Here is a 22,030-nt window from a genome sequence, read left to right on the forward strand (position 1 = left end):
AATGAATTTCAAATATTACGAAAATCGAATTTGAGAGATGAATTCGCAGATTTTAGTCAAACTAACTGTTTGAATAAAAGCGAACTCTTACCTGTTAGCAACACGATGGCAGTTTTAATGCAGTATGGAAGTTGCGCAGCTCCATGTCGCGCCAGATCTTTGAATTTCAAACACGTTTTCTGTCTGTAGCCTACACACTTGTCCGTGGCACCCAGCTACGACGACGGTCTCTGTTTTAATTGTTGCGTTACCAACATGTTTTTATGATGTTATTTTTAGAAATACTTTGCAAACTTTTACTAACTGCTTTGTCTGATTAAAACTTTATATAAAAAAATATTTTTAAAGATATGACAATCATAAATAAAGGTGCAAACTAATTACCTCGTGGTGATAAAAACACGTCGCACAAATATAAAATATGATATAATACCGTTAAATAACAGTGACATACTGTTGTTGTTCGACTACTAACCTCAAGTGAACAAGTTTTCCCACAATGCACTGTAAAAAACGGCAACCTACTGATATTTTATGAAAACAGCATTTTGCTGTTACATTTCTATGTAAATTTACAGAAATCTTTTACAGTGTACCAAACGGGTGCCATTTGGGTCTGCATTGTTTGATGAGGTGCTTAAGGCACAAAAATGTCCTAAAGTGTGTTTTCAAAGCTTAAAGTTAATAATTCAAGTGTTGTTAAACATGATATATGATAAAACACTATTCCTAAAAAATAAAACTATTTTGTAATCACTTTTCATTAGCACATAGCCAATTTCACACGTCCGTGTTGACCAACATGATATTTTCCGTACAGCCACCAAGAACAAAAGCAGGCAAGTACTGACATTCTTTTGCATTGTTTATTTGATGTTTTTTTCATGTTAGACAGGGTCCGTCAAGCTTAACCCAACCACCCTGTCACGCAAAGTAGATAAAGAAAATTGTTTTTTATTAATTCTTTTACATTATTAATGTAAAGAAAATCAAATTTCAGATTGAATGCATGCATGCTAGGTGACAAACTTGACCACATGGGAGATCTGCAGCCATTTTGGGATGAAATTTACCACCCCCTCACATCGCTTACTACCCCATCACAGGGTCATTTTGTAAAAAAGTTTATATAAATAAAATTAAATGTTACTTGATTTAATGTTGTATATGATATTCTTATTGTGTGGACTAATTAAATAAAGGCCAATTTGTTTGTATTTTATGAGTGAATTTTTTTTTAATACAAACAGTGAGGCCACTGAAATGTCAAATTCAGTTTTTAAGATTAAAAATTTAACAATTCATTTTTTTTTATTAAATTACAGACTCTCTATTGATGGTTTGCAAAAAAGAGACAATTCATTATTAGGAAAACAACATTTCAAAAATATATTTCATGTTTTACTACTCTAATGGCATACATATCGTCCGTAACTGGGTTGTACAAGAACGGTGCCCTTGCCTGAAGAAAAAGGATAATAAGGAGTTTGTGGCTGAGGTGGGAAAATATGTTTTTTGGACCTGCATCATCACATGAGTAAGAAATTCTATTCTATAATCAACATTTCTTTGATGTTTTTGTGATTCTAGAGAGCAGTGCACCAATGGGACTTTTATTTTGCTCTGGTGATGTCATAAAGATGCGCCGAGCTCCTCGTCTGTTTGTGATTCGCCTGAAGAAAGGTTTGTGCTTTTAAAGTTTTTAAACCAATGGACATTGTTGCGTTTTTAAAGCGTTTTTACAAGCTATGTAAAATAAATCATCCTTATTAAATATAACGTTGAAATTCTTTATCCAGTGTTACTAAAGACGTTAGCCTTTAGTAACAGCCTTTAGTCTCAGTTCGCTCTCTATCATGAATCAATCGTGTGATGATAAGAAGTGATGAGAGAAACTGAGAATCCGAATCATTTGAATCGAATCATTTGTGAAATGATTCAGTGATTCGATTCAGCGGCACGCGGACTACAAACGACAACAACAAACACAAACGAGTGAATCACAACCGAGAATGATTTCATGAAAGTGTAGTATATTAGATATGAAAAAACAAATAGTTGAATACCAAATATAAATCAAAATAGCCTTAATTATAATCTAAATATGAACCTTTGGTGTTATTTGTATATATTTTATAATTTTTATATATAAGTCTATTAACTCTCTGACTGTCTTTGTAGTGCACTGACTACTGAACTAGGAGCTGATTGAGACTCACCCAGAGATCTAGTTTGCATTGATTTTTCTTTCTATTAATTATTCTCATCTTAAACAGGACAAAGTGTACAAACACAGAAAAACTCCTGGAGAATCAACTGAGATCCACGTGACACTATTATAAAGATGGCATTTATTAAAGAGGAGAGTGAAGACATGAAGATTGAAGAAACATTCAGAGTCAAACATGAAGATACTGAGGAACAAACAGGTTGGTTTTTATTCTCAAAGCTGGACTCACTCATTTGATCCTTATTAAAATATCCAGCTCTATAGAAAAAAAAAAACATATTTTGTGTAACATTAAACACAATATCTACTTTTGATTAGAAAACAATGAAAGCGGTATCTGACAAAAAAAAAAAAACTTTATTTTGCTTGAAGCAAACAATGACACTTCAGTTTTTAACTTGACATTTGTTTTAATTGTAAGTGATTTTTCTGCTACCATCAAAAGTGTGATATTAAAATGTAAATGACAATGAATGTTCATTACAACAAGCAATAAATAGTCATATTTCATAAACACCAGCTTGTAGCTTGTTAACTGAAGATGCAGGAAAAGCCACATAGTAGTGCATTACAATAGTCCAGTCTAGACGTCATGAATGCATGAAATAACTGTTCTGCATCTGAAACAGGTAACATGTTCTGTAATAGTTACTCATCTTGTATTTTAAATATGAAATGATGTTACATGTACTTTGTTACTATAAAATAGAAACCCAAAATCTCTCATCGTAACCTTTGTGGGTTTAATTAGGAAATATTTCTTACTTGAATGCTGCTTTTAAGTTGTCTAACGTGAAGATAAACATGGCAGATTATGTGTGGGTTTTTTAAAAGGAGTGTTTTTTTATCATTATATGGTAGTTGAGATAAAAGCACAACAATATACATGTTACAAATAATTGTTTTTAGTTATAGCGGGACAGCAGGTCATTGAACTGGGCGCGGGACAGGCGGAAATACCGCTGAAAGCGGCCGTCATCCAGGCGCAGCTCCTGGGTTCGCCTCCGAAGGGTCTGGTGGACCCAAATACGGCGACGATGATCCCTATGCCGCTGTTCTGCTCTCCAGAGCAAATACAGAGCGGTGACTCTCTGATAAATGACCGATCAACAACAGACATCTTGTAAAAAGATGGCCGCCAACGGGGTTTGAAACTTTCGCCTCTGACCTTTTTACGCGCGTCGATTTTGCTCTTGACGCGCAAATGAACACAAAGTGGTCACGAGTATAACTAGACACGGCAGGCACGAATTTAGACACATATTTGGTGTGAACGCAGCATTAGTGTTTTGATGTCTGTTGCTTTGTGCCATTAAACTGTTGTTAACTTATATTTTTTTTATTTGACCTCAGACCTAATGACTCTGAAAGAGGAGAGTCAAGAACTCAATGAAACAGAAGAGAAAGATCAAAATGAGAAACATGATTTCAAAACTGAAGAAAAATCAATTAGTTGCTCACAGAATAAAAAAACATCCTCACCAGAAATAAATAAAAAAACACAAACTACAAACCTTAATTCTAACATGAGAATTCACACTGGAGAGAGACGTTACAGCTGCCATCAGTGTGGAAAGAGTTTCTCACGAAATGGAGATCTTAAGACTCACATGAAAGTTCACATTGAAAAGAAGCCGATCATATGCCCTCAGTGTGGAAAGAGTTTTACAAAGAAAAAATACCTTGATGTCCACATAATTCACACTGGAGAGAAGCCTTTCATCTGTAAACTGTGTGGAAAGAGTTTTACACGGAAACAATACCTTACTGTCCACATGAAAATTCACACTGGAGAGAAACCTTTCATCTGCAAACTGTGTGGGAAGAGTTTCTCACGAAATGGAGATCTTAAGACTCACATGAAAATTCACTCCGAAAAGAAGCTGTTCATATGTCCTGAGTGTGGAAAGAGTTTTACACTGAAAGGTACGCTTGATAACCACATGAAAATTCACACTGGAGAGAAACCTTTCACCTGCCCTCAGTGTGGAAAGAGTTTCAAGTATAAAACAAGTCTTGATGTTCACTTGAGCATTCACACTGGAGAGAAACCTTACACCTGTGAACAGTGTGGAAAGAGTTTCACGCATAAAGTAAACCTTAAGGTTCACATGACAGTTCACACTGGAGAGAAACCGTACAAGTGTGTTCAGTGTGAGAAGAGTTTCACATGTCAAAGCAGCCTGATACGTCATTTGAAAACTCATTCTGGAAAGAAACTGCAAAAGTCAAAGTACTAAAACATTGTTTTTCATCACACTTAAAGAACAATCATACAAATGTAAGACTTTATCTGTGTTCTTTGTTCAAGAGTGTATTGAGAAAAAAGCTGTGTGAAATCAAGGCTGTTCACACCGGAGCTGAATGTGGGCTACATCTGATCACCTTCATGCATCCTTCATCTCTTTTTGTTTCACCGTAAGGCTTTTTTTAATTTTTAATTTTTTTTTACTTCTGTGGCCATACCCAACCATTCGCTTAACTGTAGTTTCAAATATTGAGTGATTACAGTAGATTCCCTCAAATTACTATGACAATGACTATGACGAGTATGTCACTCAATTCAATGTGTTGATTTCTCTGAATCGCAATATTAGTCAAACTTTTACCTTGCTGGGAAAAGCAACAATGTAACTGGAAGATTCTAAATGAATTGACATCAACTGAACAGAATGATTTGTTCCCATGGATTTTAAATATATTTTAGCTTATTGTTTAATCAATTTAATGTTGTAATATCTGTTTACATTTATGGACTTCATCAGGAGAAGCATGAAAAATATTATTCTAGTTTGTGCAGGTCTTTTTTTTTTAATCTACACAGTTCATTCTTTGTTGTGCTTCCAGTAGCCTATATGTACAGCAGATATACGTACTGTTTCCTTTATAATTCATTTGCAACAATAAACAATCCTACGCAGGCCTTCATTCATTTTCTTGTCAATTATACATTAAAGAAAGTATTTTTAAAAAATTGATTAAATAGTTGTGTTCAGCAGTACCACATTTTCATACCCCTCTATTAATGCACGAATAGCTTCTCATCAACCTATTAGATCTATTTTCTGTTACCTACCCAGCCAAGCTACATTTTACAACTCATCACTTTTAGCACATACTTTAAACCAGGGGTCCCCAAACTACGGCCCGCCCACACATTTGGTCCGGCCCTTTGAATAATGCCAGAGACATATTTTGAAATTTTATTTGTTTTATTTATTTGTCGAGATCGAACAGGTGATGCGTGAGCCACCTAGAAAATTCAAAGCGACGACAAAATGGCTAAACGGTTGGGAAAGAGAAAGGTTGATTCAGAATGCAGGGTATTTAATCAAAAGTGGACAAGTGATTATTTTTTTGTTCAGTGCAAAGAAGTGGCTGTTTGTCTCATCTGTCAAGAAACTGTGTCTGTGTTCAAAGAATACAGTCTGCACCGACAAGGCCAAGCTTGCAAGGCCAAATGAGAGCGGACAAAGTGTTGAAGCTAAAAAGTGCACTATCAGCTCAGCAGAACACATTTGTACACCAAACCCTGTTGAACCATCAGCCGTTCGAGCTAGCTTTCAGGTAGCTAAACTTAATGCAACCAGCGGTAGACCGTTTAGTGATGGTGAGTTCGTCAGAAAATGTATGAATGCTGTTGCTGCGGAGGTGTGTCCCGATAAAAAAGACGTCTTAAATGCGGTGAGCCTGTCAGCAAGTACAATCACCAGACAAATTGAAGAAATGGGGGATAATGTATATGCCCAGCTTCAGGAAAAAGTTAAAGAATTTGAATTTTTTGCTTTAGCACTGGATGAGAGCAATGACGTGCAGGACACGGCACAGCTGCTAATTTTTCTTCGCAGAGTTAGCTCAAACTTTGAACTGTCTGAGGAACTGGCAGCCCTACAAAGTCTAAAAGGCACTACGACAGGGGAGGATATTTTTGTTAAATTGTGCCAAACGATGGGAGAGCTGGGTCTAGACTGGTCTAAGCTGGCCAGCATCACGACTGACGGGGCACCTAGTATGGTTGGCACGTCGAGGGGTCTTATAGGACGCATGAACAGAGAAATGGAAGAAAGAGGTCTTGCCCCCCCGTTACAAGTCCACTGCCTGATTTACCAGCAGGCTCTCTGCTGCAAAGTTTTGAAGTGGGAATCGGTCATGAAGGTGGTGTCGTCATGTATAAACTAGGGGTTGCTCCGACTAACCGACTAGTCGACTAGTCGACTTTAATGCTCTGCCATGACGCTTTAAGCTTAGCGTCGACTAGTCGCTGGTCCTATAGAGGGAGCAACAGGATAAGAAGTCTTTGAAGAACTCTCTGTTTTTAAAAAAAGAGCTAAAATTATAGATAAAGCATACTCCGAAAGCACTCCACAAGACGTGTGAATGTGATTATACTATCTTAATGCTTAAAACTGAACCGGAGAATGCACATTTTAAACAGCTTATTGTAATTGGCATTCTAATCTAATGCACTGCGTTGTAACGCACACTCATAGGCTACAGACATACAGTAGCTCGTACATCAAGTGCAGATCGCGCGCAAGCAAACATTCAAAAGCGCGGTGCGAAAATGAATTGTCAACACTGTTTTATTATTTCTCCGTAATATAGCTTAGGAACTGAAAACTTCTAGCATATATCTCTTAGTAATTAAAACCCACAGCTTTATTATTAGGCTAGTAGAGAGATGCTGCAAGGTAGAATTAATTCACACAAGCAATCGCTCTCTAATGACTTAAAATAAATGTATTCTTTACAGTGCTACTTTATCTGTATCTGATTTAGAACGAGCAGAAATCTGTGAGAAATATAACGACCCAAAGACAAAATAACTGATAAAAGCAAAGTATTGTAAGAGCAATAGCCATTTGGCAGCGCAGTGTCATATGCCATAGCTGTGCACAAGGTGTTCCAGTCTCAGCTCAAGGTTTAGGTAGGCTATTTGTTTAATAATGACGTCATAAGCGACTAGTCGATGTCGACTCGACTTTTATCCCATAAATGTCGACTAAAAAGTCGTTTAACCCCTAGTATAAACTTCATCAGAGCAAATGGACTTAAACACCGGCAGTTCCAAACCTTTCTTACGGAGCTAGAATCTGCTCACAGAGATGTGCTTTACCATACCGAAGTCCGATGGTTAAGCCGTGGGAGAGTTTTGAGGCGTTTTAACGAGCTGCTACCCGAAATAAATGCCTTTCTTCTGACAAAGGGTAAAACTGTCCCAGAACTGATCGACGCAGAATGGAAATGGGACCTTGCCTTTTTAAATGATGTGACAGAAATGTTGAACAGCCTCAACTCGCAGCTCCAAGGCAAAGGGAAACTAATATGTGACATGTATTCCTACATAAAAGTATTCGAGGTGAAACTAGCACTGATTGTGGGACAAGTGCAAAAACAAGACTTCAGTCATCTCCCCGTTACCCAAAGTTTTTAGCTGAGAAACCAGTAGCCCCATTTCCAGTTGAAAAGTCTGTGGAAGGGCTGGAAATGCTGAAGGCGGAGTTTGACGTGCGATTCCGTGAGCTACACGTCTACGCTAAAGAAATCCGCCTGTTTCAGAACCCCTTTGCTGCTGACATTAACGAAGCCCTGCCTTCTTATCAGTTTGAGTTGGCTGAGTTACAGAACTGCGATGTTCTGAATGACGCATTTAAGCCCAACGCTCTCATTGAATTCTATGCTGCCCTCCCCAAACGAGACGTACCCAAACATCAAAAGGCATGCAATAAAGATGTCCACACTTTTTGGCAGCACGTCTATTTGTGAGCAAACCTTTTCACGCATGAAACGGATGAAAACTCTGATGAGATCAAGACTCACTGATGAACATTTGCATCAGTCTTTGAGACTGGCTGTGACAGGAATGGAACCTGACATTGGACTTCTCACCTGTCAGAAGCAAGCACACAGTTCACACTAATTAATGCAAGTAAATGTTTTGAATTTGAATAGCACTGAATATAAAAAAAAGTAATTATAATGGTAATAAAGTTCATTAATATATCGCTTGAAAAGAAATGATCAGTTGTCTGTGTGGTGTATAACAAAATAATAAACTATTCTAGCATTAAGGTGTAAAACATACAGGTAAAATCACAATAATACTAGTAGTCACTCCGGCACATGCAATTTTCTTTAATAAAGTCACCCGGCCCCCCATTAAAGAAAGGAAAAATGATGTGGCCCTCTCAAAAAAATTTTTGGGGACCCCTGCTTTAAACACTTCTCATTCATTCTCATTTGCACAGCATTTTTTCTGTTGCTAGATTACACAGTTCTGTCATACACTGTTCACACAGTGTGTAAAACTTTTTACTCTTTGCACTTTCAGCCACTACAATCTCAGTCAGAACCTATCAGCTCTTGTCTTGATTTCATCGTCTGGTCCACTTCTTTTTATACAGCTTATAGCCTTATTTCATGTTTACCTAGTGATATAGTGTCATAGTGTCACGGCCGCATGTAACACACAGAGATTAGAATTAAATTAAAGTTCAATAAAATCCATATTTAATAAAAGTTCATGAAATATGTACACACCTATATGTACAGTCGTGGCCAAAAGTTTTGAGAATTACATGAATATTGGAAATTGGAAAAGTTGCTGCTTAAGTTTTTATAATAGCAATTTGCATATACTCCAGAATGTTATGAAGAGTGATCAGATGAATTGCATAGTCCTTCTTTGCCATGAAAATTAACTTAATCCCGAAAAAATTGTTAAGAAGGCTTCAGGGCATCCAAGAAAGTCCAGTAAGCGCCAGGATCATCTCCTAAAGAGGATTCAGCTGCGGGATCAGATTGCCACCAGTGCAGAGCTTGCTCAGGAATGGCAGCAGGCAGGTGTGAGCGCATCTGAACACACAGTGAGGCCAAAACTTTGGGAAGATGGCATGGTGTCAAGAAGGGCAGCATAGAAGCCACTTCTCTCCAAAAAAAACATCAGGGACAGATTGTTCTTCTGCAAAAAGTATGGCGAATGGACTGCTGAGGACTGGGGCAAAGTCATATTCTCCGATGAAGCCTCTTTCCGATTGTTTGGGGCATCTGGAAAAAGGCTTGTCCGGAGAAGAAAAGGTGAGCGCTACCATCAGTCCTGTGTCATGCCAACAGTAAAGCATCCTGAGACCATTCATGTGTGGGGTTGCTTCTCATCCAAGGGAGTGGGCTCACTCACAATTTTGCCCAAAAACACAGCCACGAATAAAGAATGGTACCAAAACACCCTCCAACAGCAACTTCTTCCAACAATCCAACAACAGTTTGGTGAAGAACTAATATTTGTGTCATTCTCAAAACTTTTGTCCATGACTGTAGTTGCATCGCTTTGACCTTTTGGTTCTTTGTATCCCACCTTCTCACGTGCCCTGATTGGTCAATTATGTTCAATGCCTAGAGGAATTAAGTACATATAACAGAGGATCTCACTGGATAAAGAGTTAATTCTTATAAATAAATTGTTAGCTTTGTTTTTCTGTTTTCACACTTGCTGAAGGTAATTAACAAAAAGTAGTTTGACCTATAGCATATTGAAGAATTTGATGCCGTTTTTGTCATCTCTTTTAACATCTTAATTAAGAGAAAGTAGAAAACAAGTCAGATTGGCATCTTTTTTTTTCAATACAAGCAGTTCTTCATGACCCCTTTAAATAATAACTGTATTCTCAAGTCAGAGTTTAATATAATGTTAAGTGATTTTGATGTATATTAGAGTGATTTAATAACACACAGGTAATTTGCACAATGCTGTTCTGAGTGATGTTTTTCATCAAACATGTATATTCAAAAATACTATTTTTTTGGTTTAGGTTATTGTAGTGTCAATCATTTTAAATTGTAAAGAAATAGTCCAAAAAGTTAAAGGTTGTATCAGCGATTTCTAGCCTGAAACATTAAGTGTCAATTTCAGCTCACCTTTCATCACGATCCGCTCGCTGCCTGCCCCATAAATTGTCTGTGAAAAAAACGCTGGTCAGCCGAGGGTCCGAGATATGCCAAAAAAACTATCGGCACTACCAACCTATCCACACATAAACAGTGTTCCAACCAATCAGCGTCAGGAGTTTGGTGTTGTGGACTTTCCATCTGGTGCAGGTGTTACGGTTTAACTGGTTACCATTTAATCTGGTGACCAACTTCCTGATTCAGGTCCTCCGCGCCAGATGTGATGGACCGAACGCTGCAGATTCGCAGTTTTTGAGGCGTGGTATGCAACTGGCTGAATCAAAGAAATGTGCCAGTGTTAACTTGTGACCTGTGTTTACTGTTATGAAAACGAATATTATAGTAAAAGTATATTACAATTTATGGTTTATGAAGATAATTTTTTTTTAAGTAAACAGTTTATAAAATATAGCCTTTTCTGTAGACAACAAGCTGCATGTAAATGCTTGGGTAAATGTACCCATTAAGCCCATGTACCCTTAAGCCCACTTTCAGGTTTAAAGTCAAATAAAAAAGGGAAAAACATATTTTATGCAAATGATTTGAACCAATTCAGTGATTTGTTACTTCCCTGACTTTTTTTTTTTATTGTATACAAAGAACATTTGGCAATGTTAAGTTAGCCCCACTTATGTAAAAATTCACTAAATTCACTTTTTTTTTTAAGATAGGCTTATATGGTACAGTGCCACAAAACGAATGCAAACTACAGGCAACACAAGCTTCTCTTGAATGAAAAAAAAAAAACATTTCTTAAAATGGGCACAATGGAAATTATTATGATGCTTAGTCCACAATATATTTAAGCTTCATGCATGTCTTTGTAAAGATATATTATATATTTTTAAAGGAAAACATTGTCTTTTTTCACCATTACTCACTGTGGTACCAAATAGTCCCAACTTATGTTTTTTTTTTTTTAATGAAAAACCCCTCTAATTGCAAACTTAGATAAATTTTCGGAGTGTGCTTTTACTTTACAAACCTTTTACCTTACCTTACGAACTACTTTAATTTACAAATATATTTAGATATTTAAGCCTACAAATTACACATTGTGTAGCACCATTATATAATGGGTGTCTGCTAATATTTGATCATACAAAAATGAAATAGCTAAAAATCTTGACACAGGATTTTAACCTATATGTAATAGACTGCACATAGTATTATATGGCAGATGCAATCACAGCGAGCTATTCAACCACACTGGTATATGTACTAGCCCCTCTTTACACTGTTGCATAAGGTAGCTTCAGTCTATGATTCTTTGAATTTGCCTGTGTTAACTTGTGACCCTGTGTTGCCTGTGTGAACTTGTTTGCTAGCCAAAATCAAATTTTACTGTTGCAATAAATTGAAATTATTTCCAGTTAAAAAGCTGCTTACAAATATTACTTGTCACTAGAAAATCTCATTTGATTATAACAAAATCATGTCTATTTAAGTCACTTTCCAAAGTATTTATACAAGAAAAACGGAAAAAAACGTGTAAATAACGTCATTTTTATTAATTTATCAAACAAGACATTAGCTAGACTCTGAAGAAAATGTACCATGTTTTTACTATAGTAAATAGTTTAACGATAGCGTTTGTAATAAAACCGCAGTAGACACACATTTACAGTTGTCTGGGACTCCATGAAATATATATATAATATTCATTTTCATAACAGTAAACACAGGTCACAAGTTAACACTGGCACATTTCTTTGATTCAGCTAGCTGCGTATCACCCCGAGAGTAAAATCCTGATTTGTATCCAAAAATCCGCGGCTGAATGAAAGCAGCTCGGTAGCGCAGTAAGTTCGTTGCTGTCGCTTCAGAGAGTCACTATTTTTAGCGCGTGTTCGAAACCCGTGCCAAACAGACTTTTTTGTTTATTTTCCGTATTTCAGCCGATGCGGGCAATCATGCCAATAATTTGTCATCTTTACAAGAATATCAACTTTACAATCAATATAAACAAGTAATGAGCAAGTGAGCGTTTATTACAGATTTTAACATCACATCAGTTTGTGCTTTCAAAATCGACGAATCTGCAGCGTTCGGTCCATCACATCTGGCGCAGAGGACCTGAATCAGGAAGTTGGTCACCAGATAACACGGTAACCAGTTAAACCGTAACACAGGGATGTGAGGGAGGCGGAGCAAAAGTCCACAACACCAAACCCCTGATGCTGATTGGTTGGAACACTGTTTGTTTATGTGTGGAAAGGTAGAGTGTAACTTCTTAACATTGAACCTAGGATCTGCTTCTAATACTAAAACCATTGATTTCTAGCTAATTATGCTAAGATATGCATATGCTATGCTGATTATGCTAAGTACTAAGAAAATAATTTAGTTTGCACCAAGCAAACCTTGAAATGTTACCTACATGTTAATTTAAAGAATTTGGTAAGCAAATAAAACAAGTTAACACTTAGGCCACACCTAAATGAATCCACATACAATTGAAAACAGCCTTTTTGTTTTTAAATTTTCTCATCCGCACTGAAATGTCAGAAAATGTTAAATTCGCCTCACTGCGCATTACGTGAAACCTCATAAAAGCTCACTGAGACAAATATAACGGATGATACTTTTTCATGCAATTCTTCAAGTTCATTTAATTTACCAAAACTTTTTTTTTGTAGACCAAGACAATGTAGGACATACAGAAAACAGAACAAAATAGGAGAAAACAATGTTGTAAATATAAAGCAAGTCTGACAATAAAACAAACACAAATTAAGCCATTTATGTTTTACACACATTGATTTATTTGTGTCGACTGACCACAATATAAAAACTGACCGCAACAAATAGATTTTTCAGAAGGCTTTGACTTTGTTGAACAAACATGAGCACTGTACGTTTCAAAATCAATGTTTTATATCACTGTATCTCTGAAGGAAACCTTTAGAAGGTTCAGAATTGTCTTCAGAACATTTTCGAAGTACTTTTCATTTTGTCTGCCTGTAATGCCTGATAAAGCTACCAGTCTCAGATGGAGCATGTGAGTTCTCTCGATCTGAGAGCCAAGTCTTTTATAGTTGAGCACAGCAGTGCTCTCCTCACTCTCAAGAGTCACCAGTTAAAATGTAGGCTGTTTTCTATTATTTCATTTTTAATTTAGTGGTTTAAAGACTAGAGATAGAAGGTACAGCTGTCATAAACCCAGAGAGAAAAGCTGCATGGCTAGAAACGTCTGATCAACTGAATGTGCAAGTAGCAACCATGGTAAATTGTTTTCATATTTTAAAAACGTCATTAAATCTTAGGCACAATACATTAAATACAGTTGATTGCAGCCTAAGTTTTGTTTATTTCATTTATTATTTGTGAAAGAATGTCTATATACTTTCCTGTTTGGACTGATACTAAAGTGAAAATATTTGTATATGAGAGAGTCAGTGGTAAGTAAAATCAGTGCATTTCTATTGGTCTGTGTTTCAGGATTCAGCTTAGCCTGACGGTTAGCCTTCCTCAGACCAGTTAAGTTTAACAGCATTAGTTGCCCAGTGCTCCAGCTGCATGTTCCTGGTGTGTGTGTGTGTGTGTGTGTGTGTGTGTGTGTGTGTGTGTGTGTGTGTGTGTGTGTGTGTGTGTACTGTGTATATAGCTCTTTTAGTGTACCTTGATTCTGCAAGTTGGCAGAAACTGAATGATTCGGCTGCACTTGTGGTGTTGGAGGAGATGGAACTGTAATTACAGGGAAAAAAATAATTAAGTTTAAAAAAAAATCATGACCCACTATTATTCCAACACACACTTGAGCTGTACAGTGTTAGGCTATTCAACCATAAAACAATATTATTAGCATAGTGTTTAAATCATGACAATAACTTTTTAAAACAAAAAATTTTTGGTGCAGAATTTGTTTAGAAACAAATGACAACAAACGAAGTCTATAAAAAAATAGTACTGCCATAAGACAACAAAAGTCTGTTGATGAAATTAGATAGTTACCATCTCGGAGAGATTGTGGATCAATCACACTTCCTAAAACAAGTTAAACAAGTTAAAAAAAAACATTTTGTCAGATAAATATCTGTATCGATGTGCGTTATTTTCATTATATATATATATATATATATATATATATATATTATTATTATTTATTATTTATTGCTGACCCGAATAAGATATTTCACATAAAGACATTTATACATATTCCACCACAAGAGAAAAAAAATAGTTGTGGGATCTGAAGGATTTTTCTGAAGAACAGCGGGCAGTTTAACTGTTGGACAAACAAGGGACTAATGAACAACTATAACTAAACAAACAAAATAATCAAAGAACAAAACAGCTATGATCATTCAGGTAACACATAAATGTCTTTTATGTGAGATATCTTAATCTTATTCAGGTCAGTAAATAAACTTAATAAAAAAACATGCATTTTGTATGCTCCCTATTATTTTGCTAAAATAATTAACACTGTTTATAACTACTTTAGTGTACCTTGATTCTGCCAGTTGGCAGAAACTGACTGTGTCTGATTTTGGGGTGTTAAAAGAGATGGAACTGTGATCACATTAGAAGAAAAAATAATTAATTAATAAACAATTTTTTAATCCAGCAGTCTCACTCGTGTGTACAGCCATAAAACAATATTATTAGAATGTTGTTTAAATCATGACACAATACCTTTAAAAACAATAATGTTTTTATGTATCATTAGTTGAGTTTTGTATATTTTTAATACGAAACTGTATATTTAGTAGTAATCAACATTATAACACAAATATGGCACATTTACTTATTTTACACTGAATATTCTCACACTCACAGCAAGGTGCGTCAGGAATAATCACACTGTATCCTATTGATTTTTTTCCTTACTGGTTGCTCCTCATCTTACTCAGAAAAAAATAAATAATATATATATATATATATATATATATATATATATTAGTACAATTTCAGATTATAGAAAACAAATGCAGTCATGGTGATTTTACATTCATCAGGCTCCCCAACTGAAAAATTTTTAAATAAATTCAACACAACAGATATTTTTATACAAGGTTGGAACAACTATAGTAACCATGGTTTAACTACGGTTTTTGTAGTAAAACCATAGTAACTACAAAATAAACCATGGTTTTACTATAGTAACCATGGTTAAACTATGTTTTTTGTAGTAAAACCATAATAACTACGAAAACCGTAGTTAAACCATGGTTACTATAGTAAAACCATGGTTTATTTTGTAGTTTTTTTTTGTTTTTTTTTCTTGTTAATATTGTTATTTGTTTTATGTTTATGTTCAAAATAAAAAAAATAACTACAAAATAAACCATGGTTTTACTATAGTAACCATGGTTTAACTACGGTTTTCGTAGTAAAACCATAGTAACTACAAAATAAACCATGGGTTTACTATAGTAACCATAGTTAAACTATGTTTTTGTTGTAAAACCATAGTAACTACAAAATAAACCATGGTTTTACTATAGTAACATAGTTAAACTATGTTTTTTGTTATAAAAACATATAACTACAGAATAAACCATGGTTTTACTACAATAACCATATTTAAACTATGTTTTTTTTTTTTTTGTAAAACCATAGTAAGTACAAAATAAACCATGGTAACCCACAATAAATTGCAGCCTATATGAATACACACAAATATAAACAAATAATATGTATTCATTGAAATTCATAATATTAAAGTAAGGTAAAGATAATAAATATGATATTTCATAATGTTTCGAATGAGTTCAAATGTATTACATGTGACTAAGAATTCACAGAAATACGAACATCTATATACGGTATTGTCCTGACGCGGCCCCTTTAAGAAATCCAAATGTAGCGCGCCTGCAATTGTAGGTCAAAGAGGAAAAGCAGCGAGTGATTTAACGGTGTTTAATTTGTTTAAATTTGATTTGAAAGACGGCAAAAATGTCGAAATAGTAACATTTATCTGGTCTGTCTCCTAAACCAACTATTTTGGGTGATATTGGTGAGTTGTTGAACTCGAGTTTGATTGTATCTGCTGATTATAGCACAGCTATGAGTCAGAAGCTATGAATCTGTATAATGTTAACTGATATTAATAATGATAGTCATAAGGTTATATGTTTCTGCTACTATTTTTCATTGTATAAAACATTGGAGTTGTCTATTCTGCCACCATTTGTAGCTGTTTTAATTAATGTGCTTTACGGCTTTGTAGCGTCACTATAATTTAAGTGCAAATAGCACATGTTGTTGGTAGAGGCTATTAATGCTGCGTTCACACCAAACGCGAATATGCGTCTAAATTCGCGCCTGCCGCGTCTAGTTATACGCGTGACCACTTTGTGTTCATTCGCGCGTCAAGAGCGAAATCGACACGCGTAAAAACAAAAGTTTGAAGCGAAATTTACGCGCGTCAGAGGCGAAAGTTTCAAACCCCGTTGGCGGCCATCTTTTTACAAGATTCTGTTGTTGATCGGTCATTTATCGAGAGAGTCACCGCTCTGTATTTGCTCTGGAGAGCAGAACAGCGGCGTAGGGATCATCGTCGCCGTATTTCGGAGGCGAACCCAGTTCGGCGAGTTTAATCACTTGCTCCAGGAGCTGCGCCTGGATGACGGCCGCTTTCAGCGGTACTTCCGCCTGTCTCGCGCCCAGTTCGATGACCTGCTTTCCCGCATCGGAGCGAGGGGATTTCAGGAGCGGTGGAACTTCCCTCTGTGCGTTGGAGCAGTATATGATGACAGAATTTTCATTTTAAAAGTGAACTACTCGTTTATGTCATTCCTCCTTTGATGTATAATAATTCTATAGGTCTGTGCCATTTTTTGTTCAGGTTATTACTGTAAAATCTGTTATTTATTTTTGTTTGATAATAAATGGAGCCAGCCTCCAAAAGTATCGCAACACTGTCCTGTGATTTCTTTATTTTCCTCACACAACACTGTCCAGACACACTAAAGTATACACACTATTATAGTTATTATTGTTCTGTTATTATAGTGTAGACACACTACACTATAATAATGTTGCATATAATTAAGATTTAGATATGGAATAAATAGCATTCTGTAACGGGTGAATAAGCAAAGGGAAGCAAAAGCAGTGTAAACCAGTTTATTGTAGTAGATGATGATGATGATACAAACAGAATGAGTGAAAGTCTCTCGGTTGGGTGAGGCAGGGGCAAGATGGTGCTGGTGATGTAAGGTGAAGATCCAGGTGACGGTGAACACACAAACGAGACACGGTCACAATAATCCCACGAAGACGATCACATACACATCCAGACTGACACGAACTCCACGAACACGAACTCCAAGGAACACGAACAGCACAGTGACAGAGAACTAGAAGAATCATCTGACGGGGAAACAGAGGAATGAGTGAGTTTATGTAGAGACCGTAAATGAGTGGCACCTGGTGAGTGTAACGATCGGCAGCTGCGCTGATGAGCATGACGTACACCACAGTCACACACACACATCACGGGACCTGAGAACACAGCGGATGTGTGAACCGTGACAGTACCCCCTCCCCTAGGAACGTCCCCTGACGTTCCCAGCCATCTGTACCTGTTGATTAAAGTCATCAATAAGGGAGTGATCCAGGATGTCTCTGGCAGGCACCCAACTTCTCTCCTCCGGACCGTAACCTTCCCAGTCCACCAAGTACTGAAATCCGCGTCCCCTTCGCCTAGAGTCCAGAATACGGTTGACCGAATAGGTAGGCTCCCCGTCTACGAGCCGCGGCGGTGGGGGAACCGGGGTGGGCGGATTAATGCGTGCAAAAAACACGGGCTTAATTTTGGAAACATGAAACACGGGATGAATTCTCCTGTACACTGGAGGGAGATTGAGGCGGACTGCCACCGGACTAATGATTTTGGTGACAGCAAACGGGCCAATAAATTTGGGAGCCAGTTTATTCGACACGGATCGGAGAGGAATGTTTTTTGTAGAAAGCCACACTTTAGAACCGACGACGTATACGGGAGGCCTAGACCGGTGGCGATCGGCTTTGGCCTTGGTGCGCGCTCCCACCTGGACTAGAGTCTCTCGGGCTCTAGTCCAGGTACGATGGCACCTCTGGACGAAGGCGTGAGCGGAGGGGACCGCGACTTCGGATTCCAGACTGGGAAAAATAGGTGGCTGGTACCCTATGCTACATTCAAATGGGGATAGGCCCGTGGAAGATACTGGTAACGAATTGTGGGCGTACTCCACCATAGAAAGTTGTTGGCTCCAGGAGGAAGGATTTCTGGTGACCATACATCGTAATGCTCTCTCCAAATCTTGGTTGGCTCTCTCAGTTTGCCCATTGCTTTGAGGATGGAACCCCGAAGAGAGACTAACAGTGGCCCCCAGAAGTCTACAAAACTCTCGCCAAAATTTGGACACAAATTGGGGTCCTCTGTCGGAGACCACGTCTGTCGGGAGGCCATGTAACCGAAAGACGTGGTCCACGACTGCCAACGCTGTCTCCTTGGCTGACGGTAATTTGGGCAAGGGAATGAAATGAACCGCCTTCGAGAATCGGTCCACCACGGTCAAAACTACCGTGTTACCCTGGGAGGGTGGGAGGGCGGTAACAAAATCTAGTGCGATATGGGACCAGGGTCTCGAAGGGATTGGCAGCGGTTGGAGGAGCCCATCTGGGGGTCTGTTAGAAGTCTTACCAGTGGCACAAACTGAGCAAGCCAAAACAAAACTGCGAACATCACGAGCCATGAGTGGCCACCAAAATCTTTGTTTAACCAAATGTAAGGTGCGACTTACCCCTGGATGACAAGCCACATTGGAACAATGTTCCCACTGGATAACTTCGGACCGTAGACTGTCTGGCACAAACAAACGGTTAGGTGGGCAACCGGCCGGAGGCGTTACCCCATGTAAGGCTGTCTTAACCTTCGATTCGACCTCCCAATTGAAGGCAGAGACAATAAGTGTCTCAGGAAAAATACCCTCGGGAGTAGACGGGCGATCGGAGCGGTCAAAAATACGTGACAAAGAATCGGGTTTGATATTTTTGGAACCCGGGCGGTACGAGAGAGTAAAATCAAAACGTCCGAAGAAAAGAGCCCACCGAGCCTGCCTAGAGTTCAGTCTTTTAGCGGTTCTGATATATTCCAGGTTCTTATGATCTGTCCAAACGATAAAAGGTACCCCCGACCCTTCTAACCAGTGGCGCCATTCCTCCAATGCTAGCTTGACTGCCAACAACTCTCTGTTACCAATATCATAATTAGTTTCGGCTGGCGACATGCGATGTGAAAAAAACGCGCAGGGATGCATCTTGTCGTCCGCGGGTGAGCGCTGTGAAAGCACCGCACCTACCCCCACCTCTGACGCATCGACCTCCACCACGAACTGACGTGATGGATCAGGGGTTACCAGGATGGGAGCTGAAACAAAGCGGCTTTTGAGGTCAAGGCAGTCAGAGGTGCGGCTAGTTGGCTGAAGTTGCGAATGAAACGCCGGTAGAAATTGGCAAACCCCAGAAACCTCTGTAGGGCCTTACGGGAATCTGGGCTTGGCCAATCCACCACAGCCTTAACCTTCTCGGGATCCATGCGCATACCCTCAGACGACACGATGTACCCTAAGAAAGGAACAGACTGTGCATGAAAATCGCATTTCTCCGCCTTGACAAAAAGCCCATTCTCTAGCAGCCTCTGAAGCACTCGTCTGACGTGTTGCACATGTTCCTGGAGAGAAGAAGAAAAAATCAATATGTCGTCCAGGTAGACATATATGAACTGATCTACCATATCTCGCAACACGTCATTCACGAGTGCCTGAAAGACCCCTGGGGAGTTGGACAAGCCGAAGGGCATGACCAAGTATTCAAAGTGCCCCCTGGGGGTGTTGAAGGCGGTCTTCCATTCATCACCCCTCCTGATGCGGACCAAATGATAAGCATTCCTTAAATCCAATTTTGTAAAGACCGACGCTCCCTGCAACCTCTCAAAGGCAATACAAAATGAATATGTGTCATATATGTGATAAAGCACTTGCTTTGTTGTGCATTAGAACCGCACTAGGCATTTATTCATGTTTCATATTTGAATGAGTGACTCCGGGCGGGCCTGCCGCCACAGCATCAAGCAGGCTCCTGATTGGTTAACGCGGCGCGAATTGACGCAGAAGTTCAGATTTTTCAACTCGGGCGGCAGACGCGAATTCGCGTCAAACGCGTGATGCACAAAAAGCACAATTCGCGCGTATCGCGCATAACGCGCCAGACGCTCAATTCGCGCGAACTAGACGCGCGAACGAGGCGAATTCGCGTCTACCGCGCCGCGCTAAACGCCAATTCGCGCCGCAAGAACTCCAGATGCGCGTAAACGCGTCTTACCATTGACTTAACATTGAAATCACTCGCGCCAGACGCATATTCGCGTTTGGTGTGAATGCAGCATAACTCCATCCATCAATGTGTGATTAGACTAGTGAACACTATAAAAGACAACAGTCTTAATTTTTCCCTTTTCAATTATTTTAATAAAGATGAAGGAAATAATTTGTGATGTCTATTTCCTTTTTCTTGAGAACAACAAAGTTGTTATTTTTCTTGTTAAGAAAAAAAGGGTTACTACAGAAAAAAAGATTTAGGACATTTAGATTTAGATCCAGAAACTCAGGGTAGATCCAAAACACTTAGCCACACAGGGGACATAGCTTCAGGATGCGGAGACTCAGGGCTGAAGTTGAAGGATGTAGAGACTCAGGGACCAAATTAATACTTCAAGTATGTATTTTTACTTATTGTGATGATCTTGTCATCTGATTATTTTTATTTTTGTTGATTTTTTTTGCCACACCCTAGAAAGTATGTAGAATAGAAACCACAATTTTGATCCCATAGTTTTCCTCCACGAAGAAAGCCCTCCTCTGAAGGGACTTTCTTTCTAAGCAAAGCATTTGAGAATGCCCAATGTTAGCCATGTAGGTTCCATAGAGACGTGAATCACAAGGTGTAGTCAGATACGGCTGTAGATGTGTGTACACTCTGCACAACACTGTGTTGTCCGCTTGTTCTGACACCACCTCGCAACATTGTTCAGGGCTTAACATGAAGGCATTGTTTGGGCACTTGAATGACATCAAGTTTTCCTTGATTTCTATACTGGACTTGGATTTTTCCTCAAGACGATTGACAACTTGTGACAGAAAATTTTTCCCGGATCGGACCATTTTTTTCACTTGATGATGATAGCTCTCAAACTTAAGCACTGCAGCTGTCAAGGCTGCCAATGTTTTGGGCATCTTCTGTAAGGTGCAGCAAGGAATGGACATTGTAAACCAAGAAAGTGCCTCCATACAGCTCCCGACCTTTCTCTACAAAATACTTCAGCAGCTGGTTTGCATAAGGTCCTTGTGACTTTGTGAGATCTGGGTTCACCAAAATGCAAAGAGCCGTGCTGAAGCTCAAGAAGTGTTTATAGAGCTGGTCTTGGAGAATTCCCTTTAGGACAATCTTCCCCGTGTACAACGCAAACTGCCTGAATTCTGTTGCTTTCCAGCGGTCTATTTACTGCAAGCCCCTTGGCTTCCTGGCAAAGCAATCTGGAATGGTCTTCTTTAAGTCAAGTCAAGTCACCTTTATTTATATAGCACTTTTAACAATACAGATTGTAACAAAGCACTGCACAGTATTTAAACAGCACAATAGTGTATAGGTAACACATTATTGTAAACAATCAATTTGAAGTTCAAGGCAGTTCAGCAATGAATTCAGTGATATCTTCGTTAGTTCAGTTTAGTATTATATGATATCGCTGGAAAGTGATATCCAGATGGGAATCCCGTGGCAGAAACAGAGAAACAAATAGAGAAATATTAGCGTAGCTGCTGTTCCAACCAAGCAAAAATTATGTGTTTTGCCCAAGCTGAAGAA

General features: G+C 38.4%; 1 protein-coding gene across 1 annotated transcript in view; it reads left to right on the top strand.

Annotated features, from left to right (window-relative positions):
- Window positions 1–22,030, top strand: part of LOC141338793 (uncharacterized) — a 203,415-nt gene that overhangs the window by 32,473 nt on the left and 148,912 nt on the right. The window contains exon 3 of the mRNA XM_073844413.1: window positions 3,789–4,420. Within this exon, the coding sequence (XP_073700514.1) occupies window positions 3,789–4,420 (632 nt within the window). The remainder of the gene's footprint in view (window positions 1–3,788; window positions 4,421–22,030) is intronic.

Source organism: Garra rufa, chromosome 1, assembly GCF_049309525.1.
Source record: "Garra rufa chromosome 1, GarRuf1.0, whole genome shotgun sequence".
In the NCBI taxonomy this organism is placed as follows: Eukaryota; Metazoa; Chordata; class Actinopteri; order Cypriniformes; family Cyprinidae; genus Garra; species Garra rufa.